This window comes from Microcaecilia unicolor, chromosome 1 (genome assembly GCF_901765095.1).
Source record: "Microcaecilia unicolor chromosome 1, aMicUni1.1, whole genome shotgun sequence".
In the NCBI taxonomy this organism is placed as follows: domain Eukaryota; kingdom Metazoa; phylum Chordata; class Amphibia; order Gymnophiona; family Siphonopidae; genus Microcaecilia; species Microcaecilia unicolor.
The window spans coordinates 694,827,973-694,845,285 of record NC_044031.1 but is presented as its reverse complement, the minus strand read 5'-3'; the positions used below and the strand labels follow the sequence as shown (position 1 = coordinate 694,845,285).

The 17,313-nt window shown below is 41.5% G+C and overlaps 1 protein-coding gene across 1 annotated transcript; it reads left to right on the top strand.

Annotated features, from left to right (window-relative positions):
* Positions 1-13,711: 13,711 nt before the first annotated feature.
* LOC115458592 (beta-1,3-galactosyl-O-glycosyl-glycoprotein beta-1,6-N-acetylglucosaminyltransferase 3-like) lies at positions 13,712-17,058 on the top strand. Its single transcript, XM_030188465.1, has one exon. It carries the CDS (start codon positions 13,810-13,812, stop codon positions 15,145-15,147), a length of 1,338 nt encoding a protein of 445 aa, XP_030044325.1. The 5' UTR covers positions 13,712-13,809; the 3' UTR covers positions 15,148-17,058.
* The last annotated feature ends 255 nt before the right edge of the window (positions 17,059-17,313 follow it).

The following is a 17,313-nucleotide window of genomic DNA, read 5'->3' as shown; positions in this document are numbered from 1 at the left end:
TCCTAATGATACCCAACATTCTATTCGCTTTCCTAGCCGCAGCAGCACACTGAGCAGAAGGTTTCAGTGTACTATCGACGACAACACCCAGATCCCTTTCTTGGTCCGTAACTCCTAACATGGAACCTTGCATGATGTAGCTATAATTCGGGTTCTTTTTTCCCACATGCATCACCTTGCACTTGCTCACATTAAACATCATCTGCCATTTAGCCGCCCAGTCTCCCAGTCTCGTAAGGTCCTTCTGTAATTTTTCACAATCCTGTCGCGAGTTAACGACTTTAAATAACTTTGTGTCATCAGCAAATTTAATTACCTCGCTAGTTACTCCCATCTCTAAATCATTTATAAACATATTAAAAAGCAGCGGTCTTAGCACTGACCCCTGAGGAACCCCACTAGCTACCCTTCTCCATTGTGAATACTGCCCATTTAACCCCACTCTCTGTTTCCTATCCTTCAACCAGTTTTTAATCCACAATAGGGCATTTCCTCCTATCCCATGACCCTCTAATTTCCTCTGCAGGCATTCATGAGGTACCTTGTCAAACGCCTTTTGAAAATCCAGATACACAATATCAACCGGCTCCCCTTTGTCCACATGTTTGTTTACTCCTTCAAAGAATTGAAGTAAATTGGTCAGGCAAGATTTCCCCACACAAAAGCCGTGCTGACTTGGTCTCAGTAATCCATGTCCTTGGATGTGCTCTGTAATTTTGTTTTTAATAATAGCCTCTACCATTTTCCCGAGCACCGACGTCAGACTCACCAGTCTATAATTTCCCGGATCTCCCCTGGAACCTTTTTTTAAAAATCGGCGTTAAATTGGCCACCCTCCAATCTTCTGGTACCACGCTCAATTTTAAGGATAAATTGCATATCACTAACAGTAGCTCCGCAAGCTCATTTTTCAGTTCTATCAGTACTCTAGGATGAATACCATCCGGTCCAGGAGATTTGCTACTCTTCACACCTTATTGGATATAATATATTGTAGTAGCCACCTTAGTGACCATATATGGTACCATTTACCGTACATGGTTGGCTCTTTTTTTCATTGCTCGGAAAGCTTGGTCATCTTCTTGTGAGACCACTCAGTTCTACATTTTTGACCATATCTTCTTGGGTGTAACTGACCCTGCCCTGTTGGTAGACCGCACCATCCTGTTCATGAGGTTTTTGCAGCCTAGCCCTTCCTTATTTTGCTGCATGTTATGTCCCAATAGCTCAGGAGCTTACTGGAACTTCAGAGTTCAAATTACAGTTAAAGGCCTGTACTTTTTCTTATCATTTTTAGATCCTAAACCAAAGCCAGGCTTTGAACCAAGGCTCAGCTATAATAATAATACACAGTCACTTCTTGTGTCATTTGGCACATTGTTCAGTTTGATATCATGTCATTAGTCCTGATTTTCGTTTTAGGGTGATATCATGCCGATTGCACACTATTATTGGTGGAGTGTGCACTCTGGCTGGGAGGAGAGTATGCACTATTCGTGAATACACACTCCTAGCATATGCAAGAAAAATGCCTATTCATGGCAGACCATTATGGATCTTTGTCAGTGCCAACAGTGCCCTGCCTACTGCCACTGTTGTCCACCCAGTGCCTTGCATGCCACCAGTGCCCACCTAGTGAACAGAGTGGGGGATCACTTGTCTCCTAAATGTTCTTCTGCTGGGCACTTTTTGTAAATTGGGGCTAACAGATGGAGCAGCTGCTTAAACCCTACATTTAAGAGAAGAGCATAGTGAAGGTGACAAAGTAGATGATGCTCAACAAACTTCTACTGGACTCAGAAAAAGTGCACAGCAAGAGTTTATTATTAAAACCTGGACTCGACACGAATCGTGTTTCGGCCACTCGGGCTTGCCTCAGGAGTCCCTACAATGGTATACAATAAGTCAACATGACTTAACATGAATAATATACAGTAGATCAACATAACTGAACATCAATAGTAATAAAAAAGAATATATATAAAAAATATATATAAAAAATTAATAACAAAAGACGCAAACTAATGAAATAAAAGATATGAATAAAAATTATTGATAAAAAACACATGGAAATGACCATAAATATGACATTCTAAAGTAAACAGCAATACTCTTAACTTATTCATAAAAACATCCATTAAAAACACACATTAACAAGTTCAAAAACAGTTCAAAAAATTTTTCAAGGAACAATCATAAAAGGCTTATGTATATGAATATGATGTAGAAGGGCAAACAAGAGTTCCTACATCTCAATCATATAATCAAATATTGGAAAATAGAAAACCTCTCATTAAAAACAGGAAAATTTGAAATCAAATACAACCATGGAAATTTTATGCATATTGAACTAAATGCCTGTGTCTTAAATGGAAGTGAACGTAACACTTTGATGCTTTTTGTGTTAAATATAACAAAAACTTTATTCCAGTTTGTAGACAGACCGTCTACAAATCTTTTGAATGCTGTGCATAGCAAACAAGCATATGCAAATATTAGTAAAAATGCACTATAAAGTTCATCCTAGAAAGAGTTCCTGTATGTCAACGTACTATTGGTTCTCCAAGAGAAAGTCTTCTCCAAATGTAAAGTTTAACAAACAAAACCTGGTCCAGAAAATAAAAATAGATGCAAAAACTATGTGAGTGGAGATTAATGAAACCTGCTCAGTAGTATAGACAAAATTGGTCCAGTGAACGTCAGGTGAGAAAAAAACAATATGGAAAAGTATAAATTGAAGATAATAGATCAATAATGTCAGATATGAGGTGAGAGTGGCGGGAAAGTAAGGGGAAAACATCAGCAGTTCAATGACACCAATTTGAGTCAGTTCTAATGCGAACAACCTTAGGAAAGTACTAAAACTACTATAAAGAACTACAAATCAAGGTCTATAGAACCAGATTAATATTATCATCAAATCCTCGAAGACTTGACAAAATATAAACTTTTAAAATGAATAGCGGAAGGCACAGTAAAAGTGGCGGGAAAGTAACAGCTACTAGTTAACAGTCTAAGTAGTTTCTAAACCGAACAGCGTAAGAAAAACCAATTGCATACCTGGAAAAAGTTGAATTGAAGAATCCTTCAAAGAAGAGTGTATCCACGCTTCTTTATACTAATGTGAGCAAAATCACGCAAAAAGCATAAAAACTTGTGCAAGTGGTTGTAGGTTCTTGAAATACTCCATTTGGGTTACGTGTACTGACGTCATTATTGGAAAAACGCCCTAGTCTTTAGGAAATAGGTTTAGTAACTCTTTTAATACACTAGGGGCAGTGTTGGGTTAGGACTACGATGTAATAGGAGCAGTATTAAAAAGGTGAAAACAAAATGTAAAAGCAAGTACCGATGGGAGGGACAAGCAACAATTATAGATAAAAATAAATGGATTGTGAAAGATGCTATGATAAATGTATTAGACAATTATAATAATAGCATCTTTCACATGCAGGCATGTTGAGAACGATAATCTGAGAGTAATAATTTGGGGCTAAGGAAACAGCACTCAAGCATAAGAAAAATAGAAAAAAAGAGACCAAGAGCATCAGCTCAGAGCGGTTATCTAGTAGCACACCCGTCACTGTGAGAAGACCAACAAACATCACGACAAGATAAGTTATCCGATTTAAAATGATCTAGTACAGTTTGTTAAATCGCTGCATTTTAACTGTGCATAGGCAGGAAAGGAGGTAGGGACCTGCAGCGCAATGATGGACGGGTAATAGTGCACTGGTACAAGCTGCTATATAGCTGAAATACAGGCACTAATCTCTGAGCACTATCACATATTGTTTTATCTCAAAGAGTAACATGATTCATTTACATATATGACAAATTGATAGGTTTCTATATAACTGTCAAGTTAAAATGTAATGCCAAGAAGTGTAGAGTGATGCACTTGGGGTGCAGAAACCCAAAAGAGAGACACTGAATAGGAGGGGAGAGATTAGTAAGCTTGACTCAGGAGAGAGACCTTGGGGTGTTGGTGTCTGAGGATCTAAAGCTGAAGAAACAATGCGACAAGGCGACGGCTGTGGCCAGAAGGATGCTAGGCTCCGTAGAGAGGGGCATAACCAGCAGAAGAAAGGGAGGTGTTGATGCCCCCCTACAAGTCGTTGGTGAGGCCCCACTTGGAGTACTGTGTTCAGTTTTGGAGGCCGTATCTTGCTAAAGATGTAAAAAGACTGGAAGCAGTGCAAAGAAAAGCTACAAAATGGTATGGGATTTGCGTTGCAAACTGTATGAGGAGAGACTTGCTGACCTGAACATGTATACCTTAGAGGAAAGGAGAAACAGGGGTGACATGATACAGATGTTCAAATATTTGAAAGGTATTAATCCGCAAATAAACCTTTTTCGGAGACGAGAGGGCAGTAGAACTAGAGGACATGAATTGAGGTTGAAAGGGGGCAGACTCAGGACTAATGTCAGGAAGTATTTTTTCACGGAGAGGGTGGTGGATATGTGGAATGCCCTCCCGTGGGAGGTGAAGGAGATGAAAACGATAATGGAATTCAAACATGCGTGGGAAAAACACTAAGGAATCCTGTTTAGAAGGAATGGTTCCGTGGAATCTTAGTGGAGATTGGGTGGCGATGCTGGTAAAAATCATCTATGGAGAAGCACCGAGTTACATGACAGACTTGATTGACCTACCAATTAGAAATACATCTGAATCAACACGATCTTATCTAAATCTGCACTATCCGAGCTGCAAAGGACTTAAAATACAAAACAACTTACGCATCAAGTTTTTCCTACATAAGCACACAACTGTGGAACGCATTACCAAAAGCCTTGAAAATGACGTATGACCACCAAAAATTCCGAAAATCACTAAAATCCAACCTGTTTAAAAAGGCATACCCTACCGATCCAACTTAAATGCCTAATCTCTGCAACACAACCAAACTAAAGCACGTAATGGACATAACACAACTCTTCTGTTCTCCGATTCCCTAAAGTGGCTGTGCCACATGAACTTGATCTTACCACATCACCACCCTGTATTTGTTCACACTGGAGCCTGCAAAGGCCTCTCCGGTACTATGTAAGCCACATTGAGCCTGCAAATAGGTGTAAAAATGTGGGATACAAATGTAACAAATAAATAAATAATTGGGAAACAAAATGGGAGCTGGGCAGACTTTTACGGTCTATGCCCTGATTGTGACTGAATAGATAGGGATGGGCTGGAGTGTAAATTTTAAGGGGTTTGACATTAGCTTCAGAACCTTTAGTACAAGAACCGTGCTGGGCAGACTTCTATGGTCTGTGCCCTGAGAAAGGCAACGGCAAATCAAACTCAGGTATACATATAAAGTATCACATACCATGTAAATGAGTTTATCTTGCTGGGCAGACTGGATGGACCGTATAGGTCTTTATCTGCCATCATTTACTATGTTACTATGTAAGAAGAGGACAAACTGTCTCCACAGATAGAACAAAAGCAGCAGTAACAACCAAGAAGACACTAACACCACTGGTGTGCCAAAATAAATGTTTTTTTTTAAATTCCAGGTGATGAATATAAATTGTAGTGACCTTTTATTAACAGGTTTATTAGTCATTATAATTTATATTCAACATCTGGAATTTAATAAAGCCATCTTTTCATGTAACACCAGTGGCATCAATGTCCTTTTGGTTGTCACCTGCACTTGTTAAAATATGACATACATTCATGTAAGTGCCAACAGATACATATGTACATTGCAAAACTGTTGTCTACCCATATAGATTCTGGCATTTACATGTATAAAGTCTGGAGTGGAGCTGTTGTTTTCCTGTGCTTGTGAGCTTTTATAACGGATGATCTGGGTGTACATTATGTACACTTGTATGCTTCTGAGCATATTTTATTATTTAACATTTCTAAAGCGCTACTAGGGTTACGCAGCGCTGTACAGTTTAACACAGTTTAACACAGTCCCTGCTCAAAGGAGCTTACAATCTAAAGGACAAAATGTACAGACAATCAAATTGGGGCAGTCAAGATTTCCTGAATAGAGGTATAATGGTTAGGTACCAAAAGCGACATTGAAGAAGTGGGCTTTGAGCAAGGATTTGAAGATGGGCAGGGAGGGGGCTTGGCGTATGGGTTCAGGAAGTCTATTCCAAGCATGGGGTGAGGCGAGGCAGAAAGGGTGGAGCCTGAAGTTAGCGGTGGTGGAGAAGGGTATTGAAAAGATGGATTTGTCCAGTGAATGGAGGTTTCAGGTAGGAGCGTAAGGGGAGATGAGGGTAGAGAGGTAATGAGGGGATGCAGATTGAGTGCATTTGTAGGTCAGTAGGAGAAGCTTGAACTGTATGCGGTACCTGATCGGAAGCCAGTGAAGTGACTTGAGGAGAGGGGTGATATGAGCATATCAGCTCTGGCGGAAAATAAGACGCGCACCAGAGTTCTGAACGGATTGAAGATTCCATGTTCAGCAGGGTCTTTTGTATAATTCTGAACATCCTGACCTGAGCTTCCCATTTTCCTCTTAACGGTTCTAAGTTGCACTTATCTCAACAGCTTTGTAGTCGTGTCTCACACCCTCCACGGCCCGACTTCGGCCCGAGTTTTGATGACTGACTCAGGGTCCGTGGTATCGACCGCCTATAACCAATGCTGTGGTTCCTGAAAAATACATAACGCTAATGTAGTCGCATCACTCATTCAGAATGCAGGGACCTCCATGTGAAACTCACAATTTCCTTAAACTGAATGCTGCAGTTCTTACTATCTCTCAACTGCAAGCAACATGGCTTCCCTTTAAAAAGCCTGATGTCAAACGCTAAACGTCATTCAAAATGTGGTTCGCCAATGGGGAGATGACATCCTGACCCACGTGTAGATTGACGTGGTCAGTCTTAATTGATGTTAATCATGCAGGAGAATTGATTCAAAAGAATTGATTGAAAAGAATTGCAGGTAAGTTGCTTCAAAAGAATTGATTCCATTCAATTTTGGTGTTAATGGATGTAAAGTATTCAACCGATGAATCCACCGTTGCTCTTGTTGTAATAAGCGGAGTTTCTTGTCACCTCCACCTACGTTCCATCTAAGATGTTGGAGTACTAAGCACTTTAAAGTTTCAAATGCATGTCCTTCTTGAATGCAGTACGCTGCTAACAGAGCTGTCATTTTGTTAGTATTAACATTGCTTTTGTGTTCCACTAATCTCGTGGACAGTCTTCTGGACGTCTGACCTATATATAGTTTGTTGCATAAACAAATAATGCAATAAACTACCTATTCCGAAGTGCAAGATGTGCTGTGGTGTAAATTATATATCCTGTTGGATTGTGGATCTATTAATTCTTTTGTTTCCAGCATCATCATGCACATATTACAGTTACCACACTTGGTGTGACCTTTCTCGCTCACATGTTCTGTCAATGGTTGTCTCAAAACTGTGGGTGATACAATCTCTTTCAAGTTCCGTCCCCTACTAAAAGACAACCTCAGCTCTGTTTTATCTAACCCAGGTAGTGTTTGTATTACGTGCCAATTTCTTCTGATTATTTTGGCAACCTTTCTGGACATGTTACTGTGACGTAACACACACGTAATTGGTTCATTGTCAGTTGTCTTCTCTTTGTGTCTCTGCATGAAAAGATAGTTCCGATTATTGTATTTGGCCCGTCTGTATGCCTTGTGGATTATCTCTTCAGGGTACCCCCTTATTCATCAGTCTAATACCTAATTCCTTAGCTTTCTCTCGATATTCTGTATCTTCTGAGCATATCCGTCTATAGTGTATAAATTGGGAAAAAGGTAAACTGTCTTTCAGCTTCTTTGCATGACAACTTCTGTAATCCAAAAATGTGTTTCTATCTGTTGTTTTCCGAAAGACCATGGTGTGCAGCTTCCTATTCTTGTTGGAGATAAGCACATCTAAGATATTGTCAGACATATCTTTTCCTTTTTTCTTTCTTCTGCCAGGACTTTGGGAAAGATGTCAATTAGAGATTAAATCCTGTACTTTTCCTATTTCTCATTATCGTGCTGCGTTCTAGGTTTAGTCATTGCATAATGTTTTTGGTTATTGGGAGGTTTTCTGGAAAAACAGAATATTTATTTATTTATTTATTTATTAGGATTTATTTACCGCCTTTTGGAAGGAATTCACTCAAGGCGGTGTACAGTAAGCATGAGCAATAGACAATTACAGCAATAAAAATATTCAAAAATAATACAAAGTATGGCATGGTATACTATTTACAATGTCAACACAATACGTAATAGAACATTATAATTGATAGCGAAGGGTAAAGCAAAGATGTAACATATAGAAGAGTAAGAAAAGGCAAAATTCTGTATCCCAGGTGTTTGGACACAACCTGAGGACAGAATCATGGCAGGCTAGATGCTATTGCTTTTTGTTTCTGAATATTTGCAATTTGGTAGAAGTTTTCACAGAAGGAGTGAAAAGGGAGCAGCACAGAAAAGCCACAGTACTTACTTCCTTTTAGTCTAACATTGCTAAAGTAAATCCTAGGTGCAAATCACTAGTGTGCAAGGAGTTAACATGAAATAATTTATGGCATTGAAATCCACATTTTAGTACAGTTTAGGATTATATTACCTGACAGCTCCATTTTCCTTCTAGATGCAGAAACAAAACAAGTAACAGTTCTGAACTGGGCCATGCAGCCAACCAAAGCCAAGACAATGATTTATAAGGTCATCTTTGTATGGTCCAGGACAAAGCTAAGAGAGTCTATCTTTCTCCAGATCAAGTCAGGTCAAAGAACAGTAAAAGTGACAAATCATCATACCATGGAACTAAGAGCTTCAAATTGTTCTTTACTTGTTGGGCAGACTGGATGGACCGTTCAGGTCTTTATGTGCCGTCATTTACTATGTTGTGTTACAATTGCTGCTTTGTGGAGGCAATGATCTACTATAATAAAACGCACCCTCAATGTTCTGAAGCTTCCGGCTTCAGTGAACGGTTCATCAGTTCGAAGTGGTGAAGCCATCCAACTCACCATGTCGCTTTGCCCCACCCTAGCATCAAACCGTGATGATGTCGAGGGTGGAACACTAATAGTGAAGGGATCGCTGAACCAAGAAGGGAGCAGCATCAGCAACAGAAGGGGTCATTTTCGCCACGCCCTTGCGTCAAAATGCCATGACATCAAGAGCGGAGCAGGAAGCGACGGAGGAAAGTAGCATGAACGAAGGAGGGAGGGAGGGAGCGAGCCAGCATGAACATGGGAGGGAGGCAGGCAGGCACGCAGGCAGCCTCAACGTGGGAGGGAGCTTGAACGTGGCAGTGGGAGGGGGGCCATGACCCTGAAGCACAGAGGGGGGAGGGGAGGAAAAAGGGGAGGTGGAGGGGAAGGACAGGGGGAGGTGAGACAGGGTGGAGGGGGAAGGAGGGCAGGAGACGGAGGGAGGGAGGTAGGGGGGGGCCCTGCCGCACACTCTCATTCTTTCTCATGCACATACTCTCATTCTCACACACACAATCTCAAACAGACAGCCTCACTCTATGTCACACACACACACACATACATTCACTCTGTCTCTCTCTCTCACACACACTCACTCACTCTCACACACACTCTCTCAAACATATACACTCCAATGAAAACCTTGCTAGCGTCCGTTTCATTGGTCTCAGAAACGGGCCTTTTCTACTAGTGATTAAATATTTTAGGTTGGAACTTTATAAGAGAAAGCTTATGTTCTGTGGTCTGCCTTTATTACCCTGTGATTCCAACCAGGGTTACAAGGAGAATTATGCTATGTGAAGGAAGATATCCTTGGAGAAATTATTAACAACTTGGAATTTGGCAAAAGGGTGCTATTTTCCCAACCCTGATGGTGTAACTACAGTATCTACAACAATGTGGCTTCTCGTGTTCATTGTTATGTAGTGTAGTGTGCTGTGCAGCCCAGATGCAGCTGCCTAGGTAGGAGCAAAAATGGAAAAAAAACCAGGGAATATTCTAGATACAAGTTCAGGCATACTTAAAGTTTGTATCCCTTCACAAGCAGTTAGGACTACTTTTCCCTTAAGTCAGTGGTTCTCGGACAGCGTTTTGAGACACACTGGTATTTCCCCAAGAGGTGGGAGGTATGTCACAAAAAATGTGGTATAGACAGCAAGCCTGAATTTCCTGTACATCGATTAGTGCCTGAAAGCTGGGAAGACCAGCAATCTTGAGTCAGGTTCTTGAAATCCCCCATAACTGGTTCCTACAGTGGTGGAAATAAGTATTTGATCCCTTGCTGATTTTGTAAGTTTGCCCACTGACAAAGACATGAGCAGCCCATAATTGAAGGGTAGGTTATTGGTAACAGTGAGAGATAGCACATCACAAATTAAATCCGTAAAATCACATTGTGGAAAGTATATGAATTTATTTGCATTCTGCAGAGGGAAATAAGTATTTGATCCCCCACCAACCAGTAAGAGATCTGGACCCTACAGACCAGGTAGATGCTCCAAATCAACTCGTTACCTGCATGACAGACAGCTGTCGGCAATGGTCACCTGTATGAAAGACACCTGTCCACAGACTCAGTGAATCAGTCAGACTCTAACCTCTACAAAATGGCCAAGAGCAAGGAGCTGTCTAAGGATGTCAGGGACAAGATCATACACCTGCACAAGGCTGGAATGGGCTACAAAACCATCAGTAAGACGCTGGGCGAGAAGGAGACAACTGTTGGTGCCATAGTAAGAAAATGGAAGAAGTACAAAATGACTGTCAATCGACAAAGATCTGGGGCTCCACGCAAAATCTCACCTCGTGGGGTATCCTTGATCATGAGGAAGGTTAGAAATCAGCCTACAACTACAAGGGGGGAACTTGTCAATGATCTCAAGGCAGCTGGGACCACTGTCACCACGAAAACCATTGGTAACACATTACGACATAACGGATTGCAATCCTGCAGTGCCCGCAAGGTCCCCCTGCTCCGGAAGGCACATGTGACGGCCCGTCTGAAGTTTGCCAGTGAACACCTGGATGATGCCGAGAGTGATTGGGAGAAGGTGCTGTGGTCAGATGAGACAAAAATTGAGCTCTTTGGCATGAACTCAACTCGCCGTGTTTGGAGGAAGAGAAATGCTGCCTATGACCCAAAGAACACCGTCCCCACTGTCAAGCATGGAGGTGGAAATGTTATGTTTTGGGGGTGTTTCTCTGCTAAGGGCACAGGACTACTTCACCGCATCAATGGGAGAATGGATGGGGCCATGTACCGTACAATTCTGAGTGACAACCTCCTTCCCTCCGCCAGGGCCTTAAAAATGGGTCGTGGCTGGGTCTTCCAGCACGACAATGACCCAAAACATACAGCCAAGGCAACAAAGGAGTGGCTCAGGAAGAAGCACATTAGGGTCATGGAGTGGCCTAGCCAGTCACCAGACTTAATCCCATTGAAAACTTATGGAGGGAGCTGAAGCTGCGAGTTGCCAAGCGACAGCCCAGAACTCTTAATGATTTAGAGATGATCTGCAAAGAGGAGTGGACCAAAATTCCTCCTGACATGTGTGCAAACCTCATCATCAACTACAGAAGACGTCTGACCGCTGTGCTTGCCAACAAGGGTTTTGCCACCAAGTATTAGGTCTTGTTTGCCAGAGGGATTAAATACTTATTTCCCTCTGCAGAATGCAAATAAATTCATATACTTTCCACAATGTGATTTTCCGGATTTAATTTGTGATGTGCTATCTCTCACTGTTACCAATAACCTACCCTTCAATTATGGGCTGCTCATGTCTTTGTCAGTGGGCAAACTTACAAAATCAGCAAGGGATCAAATACTTATTTCCACCACTGTATTTCTGCTTCCCCACTACCCCCAATAATAACTGCTGCCTTCAGCCCCAACAGAAAATGTTGCAGGTCTGCCATCCATAGATTCTATTTGCTATATAGATTGAGTAGCATATTTGTAGGTTTTTGTGTTGCTTCACAGTATCTGGCAGTGGAGGAATTTTGTGTTGCTGTTACTGAGGTGACATTAGAAGCTGAGTATATATATATTTTTTGTTGTATGGCAAGTGAGAAATCTGAAACTGATGTGTTGTATACAGCTTTTGATATGGGATAGGCAAATTCATACTAAGAGTTAAACAATGAAACAGTGTGTCACATACATGAACCTTGTCCGTCACGAGTGTAACAACAGAATAAAAGTTGAGAAACACTGCCATAAGCCCATATGCTCTGAAGCCAGGAGGGCTGTAATGAGAGAAGCCGGAGAAGCTGACTCAGAAAGAAAGGAATTTAAAAAGAAAGAAGAGGAGAAGAAAAGATACTTCTAGCTGAAGAGAAGAAGCCCTCTGGCCAGAAGCAGAGCTAGGCTTTGAGCTGTCCCCTCTGAAGTCTGGCTATTTCTAGTCAAGCAGAGGCAGAGGCACCTGAAGAGGGGAAGGAGGAGTCAGGAAACATTTCATGTGAACCCAGCTAGCACTTGCTTGTACTCCTGAGGAACAGGGAGAACCACAGCCAAAGGAAGCCACGGCAGCCTGTGAGGTCAGAACCCAGGTAGGGCTAAAGGGATAGAAGTATTAATCCTTCAAGGCAAAAATTCTGACAGTGAGAGAGTCAAAGAGAGGAGTGTCCTGTAATAGCTAGGTTAAGTTAAGCCTGTTTGTGCAGTGTTATGAAAGTGTTTAAGTGCCTGACAGAGTAAGGATGCAAAAGTGTAGTGCTTTGGAATTGTCTATTAAAAGGGGAGGGATACCAGATAGTCTGGTCCTCTGTTATTGAGAAAGGGGGGATAAAAGCTTATTTCACGGGTATGCAACCTTGGTCCTCGAGGATGGCAACCCAGTCATGTTTTCAGGATTTCCACAATGAATATGCATGAGATCTATTTGCATACAATGGCAGCAGTGCATGCAAATAGATCTCAGGCATATTGTGGAAATCCTGAAAACCCAACCAAGGTTGCCCACCTGTGAAATAACCTTTTATCTCTCCTTTCCCAATAACAGAGGATCAGACTATGTGGTATCTCTCCCCCTTTAACAAAACAATTCCAAAGCACTACACTTTTGCACCCTTACTCTGTCAGGCTTAGTTGTTTGTTATGGTCTTTGTTAGAAATAAAGTGTTTGGTTGAAGAAAAGCTGTAGAAGGGCATTGTTCTAAAAGATTGCTGGTTAGAGGGAAAGGACTACCATATAGCCTAATTCTCCTATGAAACAAGAGAGAAATGTTAGCAGGGCTAGTTAAGCTGTTTGTGAAAATATTTGTTAGAATATTGTATTTAACTCTCCTAAAGAAACAGGCAACCTTGTTGGTACTAAAGAGATGAGGGTTTGTCTGAAAGGGGAAGGGGCAGAAGGAACTCAGGAGTTCTGTTGAGCTGCAAGCAGAGCATAAAGGACTGTAGCACTGATTCAGGAGAGTCAGAAAGTCCTGTTTGAGTAAGGTAGAAACTGGTGCCCATTGTGTCTTTGTGCCTCATGGCACCATGTGCATTTCTGTAAGGCATGAATAATATTTTTTATGTTTTGAACTGTAGTGAGTTGGTATTAGGCTTTACCACATGATTTATAATAAATTTGTATTATGGTCGTTCATTTAAACTGGCTTCAGTTGTGCACTTCTTGCCAGCTCTGTGCTTAAAAGGCAGAGAAGATCCCTAGAAGCACACCCCATTTAAGTGGAGCAGGGGAGGGGCTAGGTTTTATTGAGGACACAGAAAAATCTGAAAGGGAATACCAGAGTGTGTATAGGAGAAGCTCACCAGAAGGAGCTTCCCTATCACAGCATATGGACTAGAGAAAAATACAAACAACAGATATAAAACAAAAACTGCAAATCATATGAATTTGAAAAATGAGTTGGAGAAAGCTTTTAATGAGACGGAATCACTATTTCTTGTTTCTTGGACTGCTTTCAATTGCCATCATAGCGCTTAAATACATTTTTCAACCATGTGGCCTGGATGATCTGCACCAAGAGGCAAACAATCTGAGAAACAGGTACTGCAAGACCCAATTCTTCACCTCAATGAAATTGTCTTCCAGAGATCAAACCAACTGTTCCAAAATAATAAAAGGAGATCAACAAGCGGTGCAATGGGCACTTTTGCTCCAAAAGAATGCTAGCAATAAGGAGCTGCGTGTAAACGAAATGGACTATTTGAACTTTACTAAAGACTGTGAGCATTACAAGACAAGCCGGAAGTTTATTCCTTTTCCACTAAGCAAAGAGGAAGAGAATTTTCCCATTGCATATTCCATGGCTATCCATGAACAAATTGAAATGTTTGAAAGACTTTTGAGGGCAATTTACAACCCTCAGAATATCTACTGTGTCCATGTGGATGAAAAGTCTCCTGAGATATACAAGAAAGCTGTTCGAGCCATTGTTTCTTGTTTTAAAAATGTATTTATAGCATCCAAGTTAGAAAAACTGGTTTACACATCATGGTTCAGGGCTCAAGCTGATCTGAACTGCATGGAGGATCTGCTGAAAAGTGCAGTGCCCTGGAGATATCTGATAAACACTTGTGGCACTGACTTCCCAATAAAAACCAATGCTGAGATAGTCAGAGCCCTGAAGGTATTGAATGGTAAGAACAGCTTAGAGTCTGAAAAGCCAGGAGGTAAAGAAGTTCGTTGGAAGTTTGCTTATAAAACTAGTAGTGCATCTATAGAGAAAACTGATATTACAAAGGGTCCTCCACCAATCAGTTCTCCATTGTTTGTTGGAAGTGCTTATTTTTTGGTAACAAGAGAATTTGTGAAGTACGTATTGGAAAATCCTGAAGTGCAAAAGCTAATAGAATGGTCAAAGGATACCCATATGCCGGAAGAACACCTGTGGGCAACACTAAATCGAATGCCCGGTGTCCCTGGATCTTCTCCATACCATGAAAAATATGACCTTTCAGACTCAAATGCAATTGCAAGGCTACAGAAATGGGCTGGAAATGATGGAAATATAAGTAAAGGGGCAGCTTATCCGCAATGCACAGGTATTGTGCGACGGTCCGTCTGTATTAATGGGGCTGGAGATCTCCACTGGATGCTTCAGCAGCATCATTTATTTGTCAATAAGTTTGATGTCCGTGTGGATGACTATGTCGTTGAATGCCTGGAAGAGTATCTGAGAGACAAAGCTCTTTATGGAGAGGAACCACGAGCTTTTCCCCATGGTTTGCAATTGTGAGAGGAAAAAGCTATAATAGAACTTTGGTAACTCAACTCTGAGATACTTCCTGATTACAATAATTTATTAGACATGAGAATGATTACGTTTTTTCATCTATGGAACTGATATTCTCCTATTCTGCGTGTATATGGGTGGGGGTGAAGTTTAGTAAAATCAGACATTATATTTGCATCATTAAATGTTTGATATTGCAGTTAAATTCTTTAACCTCTCTGCTGTATAGAAATATCAGTCCTACTGTATCTTTAAATGCAGTTTCCCAAACCTATCCTGAGGAAACCCTGTCAGTTGAGTTTCAAGGATATCTACAGTGAATATGCATGAAATCAATCATCATGCACTGGAGACTCAATATTCACAAATTTGATCTCATGCATATTCATTGTGGATATCCTGAAAACCCAACTGGCAGTGGTATTCTCAGGACAGGTTTGGAAAGCTCTGGCTAAATATCTAGGAGAAAAAAAGCCAATATTAACTCCCTTTGCTGTTCCACTTTCTCTTGTAATATAATAATCATCAAATGTTCATGTCAGAGGATTAGTTTTCAGTGGATTTGTAATGCATGTTACAGTTGGAAATATGAATCTTTGGAGGTCATTTTAGAAACTTTGCCTGGAAATTCTGTTTGGAATAGCAGTATTTACATGTGTAGATTTTATCTGTGCATAAGTGCAAATTTTAGAATCTGGCTGTTTACTCAAAGAATTGCCAGAGGACATACAAATTCAAAGGGGAATGTTCTGGGTGGTCCAAAAATATATATACTACACAAACAGGTCAATCTTCAGCCACAGTGGTCAGCAGGTTTTTATAAATGCATATTTTTAAAAACACAAATATTTGGTGCCACTATCTGGGTAGTCAGCGGTGCTGAATGTATGTATAGACCACAGACCGACCACAATCAGCTGTATCAGGCTTGTCCAACACTCGGCCCACAAGCTAGAACCTGGCCCACCAAGTGCTGCTATTTGGCTTGGCAGCTAGTTATGAAAAATGACATAAGTCAGGGCTCAACAAACCCCTGGCACCAAGTCACCATGGCACATAAATATTGCACTCTGGTGTGGGGGATTTAATGCTCCTGAATGGTTTGTGGTTGTGGTGCTTCAGAAAAACAGCCAGACCAAACCAAACTTCTTGAACTGCTTGGCTTAAGCTTACAGAGATCCGAGTCACATCAGAGAAGCAGGAAATATGCTGTTTCTTCAGCATCTGAAGTCAGCCAGGTGAGGGGAATAGGTTGCAAGCTTTGAGAAAGAGACTGGGTGAAGGCTAGGAGCAGGAGATACATGAGAGAGAGAGACTAGGTGAAGGTTGGGGGGAGGTATCATAGAAAGAGAGACTGGGCGAAGATGGGGGTACATGAGAGAGAGACTGGGCATTTAAAATATGAGCTGGCGTCATCAGCAGTACATTCTCTGCTCCCCCATGCCCTCAACCTGGCTACGCTACTAAAGGGGACCCCAGTAGCCACAACGCCCAGACCCTCATACTGGCCCTCATGGCCAGCCCCCTATTGCCAGGGAGCTGTTAATAGAGACGTGGGAAATGATGACCTCTATTGATGGGCTGGCCGTGGTGGTGCTGGAGCTGGTAGAAGTGTGCCTAGCCACTGCAGCCATACAGCACCATCTTGCCTGAATCATTTCACTCCGCCTCCCCCTTCCTGATTTTGTAATAATTGCTTTGATGTATTTGTTAACTTTTGTTTTTCATTTCCCCACTGAATGTAGCTATCATTATTATATTGTTATATTATATTATTATATTGCTTTTCTCCTAATTTGCAAAGGTTTTGATATATGTTCATTGTTTTTGTGCAGAATATTATATCATGAAGAATATTATATCATATATATAAAAGGCAACCCCAACGTTCTGAAGGCTCCACGGAAGTTGAGGCGCCCGAGATATCCAGTGTGCCCTGGAGTGTCTGCACCGCCCTCGCGTCAAGCGTCAAAACGTCATGACGTCGAGGGCGGAGCTATTGACACTCGAGGGCCGAAACGGCCCACAGCGAACAAGGCAAGTAGCTTCGAGGGACGGAGGGAGGGGGCCCCTTGCTAGCGCCTGTTTCATTCCGCTCAGAAACGGGCATTTTTTCCTAGTATCACTAGTAAAACAGACCAGTTTCTGACACAAATGAAACGGGCGCTA